Genomic DNA, 13,633 nt, shown 5'->3' on the forward strand with positions numbered 1-13,633 from the left:
ACAATGTAATATTCAGGTAACGGATAAGGCTGTGAGTCTGTTGTTGAGATACCCTCGGTACAATGTAATATTCAGGTGATGGATAAGGCTGTGAGCCTGTTGTTGAGATACACTCTGTACAATGTAATATTCAGGTGACGGATAAGGCTGTGAACCTGTTGTTGAAAAATACTCTCGACAATGTAATATTCGGGTGAAGGATTAGGCGGTGAGCCTGTTGTTGAGATACACTCTGTACAATGTAATATTCAGGTAACGGATAAGGCTGTGAGCCAGTTGTTGAGATACACTCTTTACAATGTAATATTCGGGTGATGGATAAGGCTGTGAGCCTGTTGTGAGATATACTCTGGACAATGACAACATAACACTCATCCTCAAAATGAATACAAAAATTCAAAACTTTCTTGAATGTTAAAAACTTTCAATCAAAATTACAAGTGCATAACTTCATAATTCATACAAGATACACACAAACATTTAGTCAAATCTGTTCATCAGTGTTAAATACTCTGGGCAAATTATGTGTACGGGCAGACAAAGTGATTCCAGTATAGTTATTAACAATGGAGAGATAATGTTCGCATCCAAACTTCTTTTTGAAGAATGTTACATATAATATGCCATTTTGTATAGTCCATTTTTGTACGCCACAAGTTTATTAAATGATGTCTTATAAATACTGCATGATGGCATGTACTGTATAGTGGTCTTCATCGAAACTCACTTGCAATGTGCACGTACAATAAATACTTTCGTTTTATTACAATATACATGCATATATTAATCAGACAGTCATAAAATTACACATGCAAAATAAAATTAAGAATTGATCAGTAGCGACAAGAGATCGTGAATCTGCATACAATTCAAATAATGAAATAATGTCATCATTTAGTTACATATGTACTTTCAACTTGGAGTCTTTCATCCTTTCGTTAAAAATGTGAACGAACTTCTCATTCTGGGCGACAGTAAAGTGTGATTTCCAATCGTCCACGGCTCCTATCATGACAAAACAGAAATGTCAAATTACATTTAAAAACTATTTTCATCACGTTTTAATATTGTTTCTACCAAAAACGTATCTTACATGAATATAGCGAGTAGTGAAGTAAAGCATGTATACAAAAATAATTATCAGGCACATGCAGGTAGCAGTAGGAGACCCCTCTACTCGCAATTCTTTGTTATGTAATCAAGGCTCGTGCCATGTTTTTGTTTACAAATAAATTGCTTTGTTTAAAACAAAATAAGATGTGCTAAACACTAGAAACTATTAACTTATGTTCAGAATTAACCTGTAAATTGAAAAATTTGCATTAAACGAACTTTTACGGGTATATCTAGCTTATATGTAAACAGAAACAGGGCACGAGCCTTATTTACATAACAAAGAATTGTGAGCACTGTATCTCCCATGTACCTCGACAACTGACATTCAAATATTTGCTGACCATTAGAAATACCTTAGTTAAGCATTTTAAACATTAAAATATACATATATATATAAAGTTAAAGTTAACTAAGCTTCGTGCAACTGGGTCCAGATCTATTTATAGTGAATTAGATTTTTTCAGAGTAATCTCCCCATGAAGAAATCTAGATTGATTGATTAATTGTAAATTGTTTAACGTCCCGCTTAAGAATATTTCAATCATATGGAGACGTCACCACTGCCAGTGAAGGGCTGCAAAATTTAGGCCTATGCTCGGCGCTTACGGCCATTGGGCAGGGAGGGATCTTTATCGTGCCACACCTGCTGTGACACGGGACCTCGGATTTTGCGGTCTCATCCGAAGGACCGCCACATTTAGTCGCCTCTTACGACAACCAAGGGGGTGATGAGGACCTATTCTAACCCGGATCCCCACGGGATAAGAAATCTAGAAAAAATTATGTTTTCATAATTTGTATGGTGACCTTTACTTTTCTTTGCATATTTTGAAGTACCACGATAGTAATAGGAATCTTTTCACAATGAGCTTTAAATTCTTTGGAAATTATCAAAACTTACTCACAAAGCATGTTAACTTCCCTACTTCACATTACCAAAATTATGCATGGATACAATTACTATATTTAGAAAGTACATACCCTATAGAGTATTAGGGTATAAAATTGCCAACTTCTGAAAATGGCCAGACTCTGAATGTGCCTTCGTCATAAAACTGTTGATCAACAGGTCGACTTTTTTCCGAACATTCAAGATGAAAATGAAAATCTACCTTTTCTGAATAAAAAATTTACTTCAGGGTCATTTCGTCTCTTCTTTACTTCCTCAATTGTGCAAATGTCATAGACAGCTTGCAGAAAATTCATGTCGGGTGAGACACCAATGAAGTTAGAGATACGCTTCAATGTTTCCATTCCGTTCTAATGTAAACACCACATAAAATAAAATTGAAATATCAACAGACTCGATTTGATACAATATAAGACTCAATATAACAGTATAAATGTATGTAAATAATCGGTAAACATACTGTTTTCAGTTCTTCATAATATACAATCAATATGTTCCCAGGGTTTGCCAGTGCCGCTTGTTCCCACTCTCTTTCTCGATCAAACCAACTTCCGTACACATAATCTACGAAACAATCGTCTACGAAACAATCAATAGTCTACGAAACAATCAATACATGTAAGTAATATGTAAACAGAGCATGTAATTTCTACACAATCATCATCATTCATAATCCATTTATCAGTATCAAACACGAAAGTGGAAAATAACGGGCAGCAGATGAAGCTGGAATATAAACATGAAAATGGAATCGAAGACCAGTAGGTTGAGTTGGAATATAAACATTAAAGTGGAAACGGAAGACCAGTAGGTGGAACTGTAACATAAACATTAAAGTGGAAACGGAAGACCAACAGGTGGAGCCGGAACATAAACCTGAAAGTATTCTAATATATCTGTAAACTTGAATGAAATGTATTAAAAGTGTCTTGAGGATTTTAATTTGTCATTCAGGTAACAAGGAAATAACAGGGTCTTTTGTTTTGTCTACTCCTTTGAATACGTTCCTATCGTAAAATGTTCGCTACTAAGTCAAGACACACTGAATATTACAAATACCTGTAAATCTTGTTATAAAAAGGTGAAGATAACGAACAGAGATCAATCTCACAACCCCTACAAAGAATACAGAATAGAGTTGGGCAAACACGGAACCCTGGGCATACCAGAGGTGGGATCAGGTGCCTAATGGTACCTTCACATTCACGGATTTTTCTTACGGATCCTTACGTATTCCACAAATCCGTAAAAGTACACGGATTGTTACGATTTAGACACGGATACCGACGATTGATTTACGAATGCTTGCGATTGACTACGAGTCGGAGATCCATAAGAAAAATCCATGAGTTTGAAGGTGGTATTAATCGTAAAGTTTAACTATATACTCGTAAAGTAATTGTGTCTATACGTAAAACGCTCGTAATGACTCTGAACAATCCGTAAAGCGATTGTAACCCGACGTGAATAAAATCGTAAATACCACTTAGGCATTCGTAATAATCCGTAAACAACTCGTAAACTATCCGTAACATATCGTAAACCAACCGCAAAGATTCGTGCAAAAACAAACAAACTTTTTACGAGTGTTTTACAGATTCTTACGAGCAGTTAACGTGTTCTTGTGACCAGTGTACGGTACTTACGGATTGTTACAAGTTATTTACGGAAAATGAAATCCGCGGACAATCGTGAATTTTTTTTTTTGACATGTCAAAAAATTTGCCCCTACTTTCACGGATCCTTACGAGTGTGTGCGAATTGTGACGAGTTATTAACGGATACCGACGACTAATTTACAAATGCTTGCGATTGACTACGAGTAAGAAAAATCCGTGAGTGTGAAGGTGGTATAAGAGGAATAAACATCGCTTGTCGACCGGTCATACCCGCCGTGAGCCCTTAACCCGTAGTCAAAATCAGTATGCACAGAACGACCAAACACGCTCTTTCGTATCGAATCAGTTGAGAAACTGGATACGAAACTCCAAACCAAAATCATTGGAGCCTTCATTTATCATAAAATCCCGATAAAGTTTTAGATTTATTATAATTAAATCTCTTGACAAACACGTAAAAAGTTGATAATCAAAGGAAGCAGGATATAAAAAGATTCCCCAAAACCAAACTACATCTACCTCCACATAAGAAATCGTCCAGAAATCCACACCATTCATGGCATATGTAATCCTTGATCACCGGATCTTTGGTAAAGTGATAAAATGCAGACACTACAACGTCTTTAGGGTTCCGGATGATGTGGATGATTTTCCCAGGGTTTTCTTTCGGCAGACATCGATATGGAAGATGTGATGTCATAACTCTGGGGGAAGCCATGTACTGTAGTTTCAGAAGATCCGGCATGAACTCCAGAAATGTGTTTGTCATTCTATGGGAGGAGTCTAGCGTGGAATGCAGGAGACGCGGAACAATTTCGTTCAGCCATTGGTTACCTTAATGAAATCTTAAGCTTATAACTATCTAATTATCGGTGTCGAGTCTAGGTCTACCAGTGTGGACGTAAGTTGTTTGTGTGGAATTGAGAATGATATACAGTGTACTCGGAAACAAATTCAGAAAACACTTTCAAAACGTTTGACTTTTGATAGCGAACAAATACAATACTGTAAATAACATTTTATTCGGGAGAACACTATTTACGCGTAATTTCGCAAGATTAGCCATTCGCAAAATTTAGTTGTATCCAATAAACTCTTACACATAAAGGACTTAGGCAATAAATAATGATTTGCGAAAGTTTTGATTCGTGAATACATCATTGTATCCACACCAAACTAAGTCCCGAGAGATACAAATGATCTATAGTATTTACATTTACCAATATTTTGTCAGTAATGAATTTTGATTTTTCATTGTTTATAATTCTTGATATAAATATTGACATGCATCTGACCTTTCATCCAAAAATGAAAACCTATAATTACCGTATATCATAGTTTTTTTCGAGTCATATTTTCCCTCGCAAATCGGACCCTTCAAATATATACAACAAGATGTGTTTGTGAAACACAAATGCCCCCGATAATGGCCAATTCCAAAGATGGCCAAGGTCACAAGGACAAATGTCTTGGTACCAGTAGAAAGATCTTGTCACAAGAAATGCTCATGTACAATATGAAAGCTTTTTAAAGTTATGACCAATGTAAAAAAAAAAATTAAAAGTATGTCAAATGTCAAGGTCAAAAGGTTTAGTACCAACGGAAAGGTCTTGTCACAAGGAATACTCATGTGAAATATCAAAGCTCTACCACTTACTGTTCAAGAGTTGTAAGCAAGGTTAAAATTTTCAAAAAGCAGATCAAACTCCAAGGTCAAGGATAAAAAATGTTGGTACCCACGGAAAGGTCTTGTCACAAGGAATACTCATGTGAAATATCAAGCTCTATCACTTACTGTTCAAAAGTTATTAGCAAGGTTAAAGTTTCAGACAGAATTACAGAATGACAGACAGGACAAAAACAATATGCCCCCCGATCTTCGATCTCGGGGGCATAAAAATCTTAAATGTTGTAAAACGCAAACTCTATGTGTCTTGAAATAACAAAATCAATATATGCACCCAGGGGTGCATAAGCCGAGTTGCATGGGATACATTGTAAAGTCAGGAATGATGTGGCATATTTATAATTGTGAAGAACTAATTTCAGTTTTAAACTTTTCGAGTTACTGTCCAGAAACCGTATTTGTCTGAAGTTTTCAATCTATTTTCGGTCACTGTGACCTTGACCTTTGACCTTTTTTGGAGCCTTGCTTTGCTGGTATCCAACAATATATCCAAGTTTCATTTGATTCAAATTAAAAAAAATTGAGTTATCTTCCGGAAACCAAATTTGTTTTTAATTTTAAATCTATTTTCGGTCACTGTGACCTTGACCTTTGACCTATTTTCTCCAAAATCAATAGGGGTCTTCCTTACCTTGTACATAACAATATCTTTAGGTACCATTTGATTCGGATTTAAACTTTCTGAGTTATCATCCGGAAACCAAATATTTCTGAAATTTTCATTCTATATTCGGTCACTGCGACCTTGACCTTTGTTCTCCAAAATCAATAGGGGTCTTTCTTACCTGGTACCCAACAATATATCAGAGTTTTATTTGATTCGGATTTAAACTTTCTGAGTTGTCATCCGGAAATCAAATTTTTCTGAAATTTTCATTCTATTTTCGGTCACTGTGGCCATGACCTTTGACCATTTTTCTCCAAAATCTACAGGGGTCTTCCTTACCTGGTACCCAACAATATATCAAAGTTTCATTTGATTAGATTGTAAACTTTTTGAGTTATCATCCGGAAACCAATTGTTGACGCCCAACCGCCCGCCCGCATCGCCAAACCAATAGCCGAGTTCAACTTCGTTGCAACTCGGCTAAAAATGTCATACATTGATGTGATAGGTAAACAAATTAACAATTTAGTGCCAGTGGCTTTATCCGGGTTAGAGATAAATCAACCTTCAACTCGTCAATTTCGAAAGACCCGTTCAGCTGAACCACGTAAAAAAAACAACTCTCGAATTCATTTTTCAAAAGCAATTTTCCACTTTTGTTCACTTATATCCATCGGCTGAAGAAGTACAATTCGGAAGTATGGTGACATAAACGAGTCAATTTGCGGACATTTTCAGAAAGAGAAATAACTATAATTTCAAAAACACAATCTTGTTATCTTTCCCCAAATTTATTTTCCGCGATTCGGTTGTTTGTTACTTTTACCATACGTCCAGTCGATAATTTTTCAGGCATATTGAGACGTCACCAGCTGTAGGTGAAGTACCACAAATTTAGACCTACATGTACAGTGTATGCTTAACGCTCAGGACGCCGTTTCATCAAAAAGTGTAAATTTTCAACTAAGTTTTAAGCCGACTACGTAAATCTAGTTACGTATAATCTTAGTATAGCGCAAACCGCGTTTCACGAAACGACGTAAATACATGTGTACGTTACTACTCGACTAAATTTTCAACTAAGCTTACGTGCTTAGTTACCGCGTCCTGAGCATGCGTACATCATACTTTCGTTTTTTTCACTTGTCGTCTGGACCAAAGTAAAGAATGAAAAGAACGTAAAGAAAATGCACAAGCAGAATTGGTTGGAGACAGAGATGGCCCTGTTGCAGAGGCAGTGAAATTTTCCTATACCATACTATTTGGGCACTGCATACTAAATCAAACATATCACTCCATAAACAAAATCTGTTTTTATCTTATGGCATGTCAAACGTTGCAATATTTGATCTTTTCCATTTGTATTGTATAATTTTCCATTTGTATTCTATATTTTCCATTTGCATTGTATAATTTTTCATTTGCATTGTATAATTTCCATTTGTATTGTATATTTTTCCATTTGTATTCTATATTTTCCATTTGTATTGTATAATTTTAACATCTAATTTATGTCCCAGCTGCACCCCCCCCCCCCCCCCCAGTCATTTTGTAAAACGATGGTACGTGCCTGTATATAGTCCCAAACTGTAAAATATGCACACATATTCAATTTGTTCAAACACATTTGGGCCTATGAGTCTACATTAATTATCCAATTAAAGTATAAATATATAGTTAATATCTATATACAATGTAGATGTATCGTATCGATCTACATGTACATGCACTTAAAATATAATAACCTTTGAAATCATAAAACAACTACTTTTTGTAGAAGAAGAGATGTTAAATATATGCATAGGCCTATATAGGCCTAGATAAAAACAAATTTGGTTTATGGAGTGATATGTTTGATTTAGTATGCAGTGCCCAAATAGTATGGTATAGGAAAATTTAACTGCCTCTGCCAACATGGCCACCTCTGTCTCCAACCAATTCTGCTTGTGCATTTTCTTTGCGTTCTTTTTGTTCATTATTTTGGTCCAGACGACAAGTGAAAAAAACGAAAGTATGATGTACCCATGCTCAGGACGCGGTAACTAAGCACGTAAGCTTAGTTGAAAATTTAGTCGAGTAGTAACGTACGCATGTATTTACGTCGTTTCGTGAAACGCGGTTTGCGCTATACTAAGATTATACGTAACTAGATTTACGTAGTCGGCGTAAGACTTAGTTAGTTCAAAATTTACACTTATTGATGAAACGGCGTCCAGGGCCGTAGCAGTGAGTGGTATTTAAAGTGACAACACCTGCCATGACACAGGGCCTCCGTTTTAAGGTTATATCCGACAGACCCGTGATTGTCAAGCGTTTGGCGAAGGAGCAAACACTACCGACGTTTGACATGACCATGGCACGATCGGGGTTCAAACTCACGACCTCCCGGTTACTATACGAAGCGAACGCTCTAACACTGGGCTACCGCGACTGGTTCCGCGATTCGGAAATGCCTGCGAACAAAGCGGAAATTGGATACACGTGTAACAAGAGACCCATGGGCCACATCGCTCATCCGAGTCACCTTGGCCCTGCCGTTGTTCAAGATCAACACCAAAGTATAACAAGGTCTTGCCATAAAGAATCTATATACAAAATATGAAAGCCCTATACCTTTATTAGTTCAGGACATATCAAATAGGTCAGGATATTCTTAAAGTATACATTACGTCAAACTCCAAGGTCAAACAACCGCCGCGGTGGTTTAGAGCGTTCGCCCCGCTTGCGGAGGGCCGGTGTTGTAGCATGGAATTTCCCCCGCATAGACTTTTCCCCCGGAAAAACGGGCCCATGATAGACATTCCCCCCGTAAAGATGGGCCTGGCATAGAATTTCTCCCTAGGAAGAATTAACACGAGCCCAATCCCCCCCTAGGAAAAACCGCCCCAGTATAGAATTTCCCCCTAAATGACAGTACGCCCCCCCCCCCCTTCTTACATTTTAGCTATGTATCCGTTTCCAGTTCTATTACAAGAATTCTCTTCCTTATCTAGACCCAGGAATTCTTATTATTATTTTTCTATTTTGAGCATGGTCTTGTGTATCACAATCATCATCTTATGTTGTTGTGGGTTTTTTTTTTTTGGTTTTTTTTTTTTTTGAAAGGAAATTATTCAAATCGTGTAATGGTATATCAAAATTCATTCATACATCTCAAGTCTTTGCTGTTATCTACCAGTATCTAACATCTGAAATAGTGAAAATGGGAAGAAGGTAATGTCTTCTTAATTTAAAATTTCGAATTTAAATAAACGGGAAAATTAAATTACTTTTATTTATACGACTTTTTACGAAAACCCTAATGACATTGACCATCGTCAAAGTCTTTTGGGAAGCATATTGCATTTACTATATGCAATTCAAAGTTTTCAGCATGTAAAACCAACTTCAATATCTCAACAACAACAAATTCCTTCATCTTATGAATATCGTAATATTAATGAGTGCATATCTATTTCATTAAACTATAACAATTTAACAGCTCATATTTGTTTCTTTTTATAACTTTTTTTTTTGGATAATATGTACCTCTTTATAGCAATAGTAACAAATTTCATTGATTATCATCTTCAATTGCATGGGTTTGCTTCATTCTATATTTATTCTAAAGCGTCTACATGAGAAGAAAAAGATTCTGGTCGATGAAATCCGGAAACAGGAGGGGGAAAACTCTATACCAGGGCGGTTTTTCCGCCCGTGGGGAAATTCTATACTGACTTTGTACATGTGGGGAAATTATATGCTGGGGCGCTTTTTCCCCCTATGAGGGAAGATCTATCACAGGCCCGTTTTTCCGGGGTGAAAGTCTATGCGGGGGGGGGGGGGAGGGGGGGGTTATGCTACAACGCCGGGTTTCGAATCCCGGCCGCAACAGACCTAAGTCGTTAAAACAGGTAGTGACAGTTCCATCGCCAAACGCTCGAAATCAGGTGTGAATGTCACGGGTCCTCGGAGATTACCTTAAAAACGGATGCCCCGTATCACAGTAGGTGTGGCACGTTAAGGAATCCACACTGCTCAATGGCCGTAAGCGCCGAGCATAGGCCTAAATTTGAAGCCCTTCATCGGTGTTGGTGACGTCTCCATATGAGTGAAAAATTCTCGAGCGAGACGTTAAGCAAGATACAATCAATCAACCAAAAGATCAAACACCATTGTGTCACAATGTCTTGCCATATAAATTGTACATTGTATGAAAGTCCTAACTAAAATAGTTCCTGATATACTTATGGGTTGTTTTCTTAAAAGTAGGTTGAACCCAGAGTTCAAGGTCACAAGGCCAAAGGACATGATTGGTTCAAATCTGTCTCACTTGTTTCATACTGTTTGTAAGACCGTTCTTGGCACACTTATATTGACTACGGATAACTACGTGTACCAGATCAAGATATAGGGCTCACGGTGTGTGTGACCGGTCGACAGGGGATGCTTACTCTTCCTAGGCACCTGATCCCATTTCTGGTATATCCAGGTCCGTGTTTGCCCAACTATCTATTTCGTATTGCTTATATGAGTTATGAGATTGATCACTGTTCGTTATCTTCACCTTTATAGGAATTATGAGATTGATCACTGTTCGTTATCTTCCCCTTTCATGATACTAAATGAAAGGCCATACATGTACCACAATAACTTATATACAAGATATGAATGATATACCTTAGATATTTTAGGACATATTGAATAGGTAGGAGTTTTATTAGAAGTAGGTAAATCTTCCGGGTCAAGGTCACAAGATAACACACCATTAGATCACATGAAAGGTCTTATCGTAAGGAATGTACATACAAAATATGAAAGCCCTAGCTTAGGTAGTTCTTAAAGATATTTCCTATATATATCAGCATATAAAACTTTGATCCCCTATTGTGGCCCCATCCTACCCTCGGAATCATGATTTTAAAGCTGTATGACCCGATGTTCATGTATTATTATTGTACATAATTACTTTAAAGCAGATTAATTACTTTATAAACTTTCCCTTAATTACATGCTTGAAAACATCTGCATGTAAAAGAAAACAGTGAGAATATCATTTAGAAAGTAAATATAGTGTGGTACATATATAAATCATCCGGAAAACCTCCGGCCTTTTACCCAAAACACGGTGTTTTCGGTGAAAGGTCCGAGGTGTTCCAGATAACGCATAAATTATAGTGTTAGACGTCTATAAATAGACCCACGCGCGTCAGGGGACCCCAACATGATGTATTAACTTGTACGCAACTGTCTAGTTTTAAGGCTGAAAGAGCGTAAAACAACGAATTACTAAGAGGTATTTGATATTTTTATTTCTATTAAACTTATGGCACGGTACTGTTGTAACAAAATGCACAGCTTTACACAGATTAGACCACCGATGATCTGAAAGTTTGAACTGGTCACGTGACTGTCACTTGAAATGGCAGAGTGACGCGGTTATTTGTAAACATCGATTTAAAAAAAATTGGTTAAAACAGGTGGAATAATGTATGATATGTCATTCCGCCTCATAACTAGTCACGTGGAATGATTTTATAGCGTTTTTACGAGATGGAAAAAAATGTTGTAATTCGGACCATACAGCTTTAACAAACTTGAAGCTGCACTATGTTGGGAAGCTTTCATATAATTCTCAACTTTTCTGGCCTAGTGGTTCTTGAGACTTTTAAATGACTTCACCCTATTTTTGCATTTTCGTGATTATTGAATGATTGATCGTTTAACGTCCATCTTGAGAATTTTTCCCTGATATGGAGACGTCACCAATACCGGTGAAGGGCTGCAAAATTAGGCCTATGCTTGGCGCTTACTGCCTTTGAGCAGGGAGGGTCTTCATCGTGCCACAATTGCTGTGACACGGGACCTCAGTTTTCTTGTGGTCTCATCCGAAGGACCGCCCCATTTAATCGCCTCTTACGACAAGCATAGGGGTACTGAGGATCAATTTTAACCCGGATCCCCGCGGGACTATTTTCGTGATTATCTCCCCTTTGAAGGGAGCACAGGCCCTTTATTTAAACAAACTTGAATCCCGTCATTTAGGGATGTTTTGTGCAAAATTTGGTTGAAAGTGACCCGCTGGTTCTGGAGAAGAGTTTTTAAAATTTTCAGTGTAATTTCGCTATCATATCCCTTTGGAGAAGGGTGTTGCCCTTCATTTAAACAAATTTGAATCCCATTCACCCAAGGATACTTTTAGCCAAGTTTGGTTGACATTGGCCAGGTGGTTTTGAAGAAGTCGAAAATATGAAAAGTTTACAGACAGACAGATGGACGAGTATCAGAAACGCTCACTTGAACTCCCAGCTCAGGTGAGCTTAAAAAAACCCTGACATACTGTAAATAAAAACGTAAGTTTTAATTAGAAAATATGAAAATAAGGTATAAATTTATGGATAATTCGATTTGACGACTATCAAATGCTGACTACAAAAATTATTAAACACTTCCATTGTTGCAATGTTCCCATGATATATACAAACTAGACATTTATTCCGTTAATGTTAATATAGCTGGGTTTACTGATAATACACACCATAATGATGACTATAAATTGAAGTCAACATAATCACATATAGCTTATACGTAGTAGATTTTGAATCATAGCTTACCTGACTTTGGAAGGGAACATATAAGAATGTCATCTCTCCTCAATAGTAAATTTTCAATTTCTGAGACACGCTTTGAGGCATCTGCTTTAAGGGGCAAAAATGGGGGTAGATTTAACCCATTCAAACGTAACATTTCCTTGGTCGCCTGTGAGTCGATATACCTTATGATATTTATGGTAAGATGGCGGAATTTTGTTATTCAGCCAGTGAAGTGATTTCTTTAGCAGACTCCGATCTTGAAGGAGACTATCTCATCTATTATTGCAGGGTCTTATGGAAATCTGTTTGAAATAAATGTATCATGGTATATATCAATTGGCCAGTGGATAGCCAAACCCAAAAACATTTTCAGACTGCTACTTGTAAAATTTCATAGAAAAATATTCAGGATTGTTTTTGCCTGGTAAGTGAAATGAATTTCTTTACCGACCTGCAGCCACAAGTCGTTATGGTATATATATATATGAAGAATATAATTGATGAATGTCACTGATATATATATTATAGGATTAAACATTCTTTTTGAAGAATTTATCGATGTGTAAACTCCGGACATTTTACTCACAAACTGAATAAAAGTGCGAAGCACTTTTATGTTAAGTTTGTGAGTAAAATGTCTGGAGTTGTCGATAAATTCTTCAAAAAGAATGTTTGATTCTTATAATTCCAATTCATTCACTTTATTAAAAATTGCAAAAATTTGAATAGTTTCCCCGCACTATGTTATTTGTTTTCAGGCGTGTACGAATACATCGCGTTTTCGGATTTATTGATGTATAAACTCTTGTTCAGCTTCAATTTTGTCCAATCAAAACAATTGTAATAAATAGCATTGGAATTATATATATATATATATCATTATGTAATTCTTTTCGTTTGTCATGAAGAAGGGACGGGTCGTCCCGAAAATTTGACAATCTGGTTGTTCGTGTCGTTGGTCATTTTAGTGCTTTATATATATATATATATATATATATAAACACGCTACATCATCAGTGACATTCATCAACCATATTCTTCATATGTAATACTCCCTGAATCAATTGGTTTTAAAAGTAATTAGTTAATTTTAAATGTATTTCATTTGCGAAGCATAATGAA

The 13,633-nt window shown here is 36.6% G+C and overlaps 1 protein-coding gene across 1 annotated transcript; it reads right to left on the reverse strand.

Annotated features, from left to right (window-relative positions):
- Nucleotides 1-927: 927 nt before the first annotated feature.
- On the reverse strand, nt 928-12,665 carry LOC125647310 (alcohol sulfotransferase-like). Its single transcript, XM_056141962.1, has 5 exons — nt 12,533-12,665; nt 4,165-4,479; nt 2,487-2,590; nt 2,251-2,376; nt 928-1,005 (listed from the first exon to the last, which is right to left on the reverse strand). Exons 1-5 carry the CDS (start codon nt 12,663-12,665, stop codon nt 928-930), a joined length of 756 nt encoding a protein of 251 aa, XP_055997937.1.
- Nucleotides 12,666-13,633: the final 968 nt, after the last annotated feature.

The sequence above is a fragment of the Ostrea edulis genome, chromosome 6 (genome assembly GCF_947568905.1).
Source record: "Ostrea edulis chromosome 6, xbOstEdul1.1, whole genome shotgun sequence".
Lineage (NCBI taxonomy): Eukaryota > Metazoa > Mollusca > Bivalvia > Ostreida > Ostreidae > Ostrea > Ostrea edulis.

Bases quoted from the DNA above. Each gene is read 5' to 3' on its own strand.
- LOC125647310 (XM_056141962.1), bottom strand. From the start codon at position 12,665: ATGTTACGTTTGAATGGGTTAAATCTACCCCCATTTTTGCCCCTTAAA. The intron at 4,480-12,532 runs GTAAGCTATGAT...GATTTCATTAAG, and splicing joins ATGTTCCCTTCCAAAGTCAG to GTAACCAATGGCTGAACGAA. The intron at 2,591-4,164 runs GTAGATGTAGTT...ATTGTTTCGTAG, and splicing joins GGACGATTTCTTATGTGGAG to ATTATGTGTACGGAAGTTGG.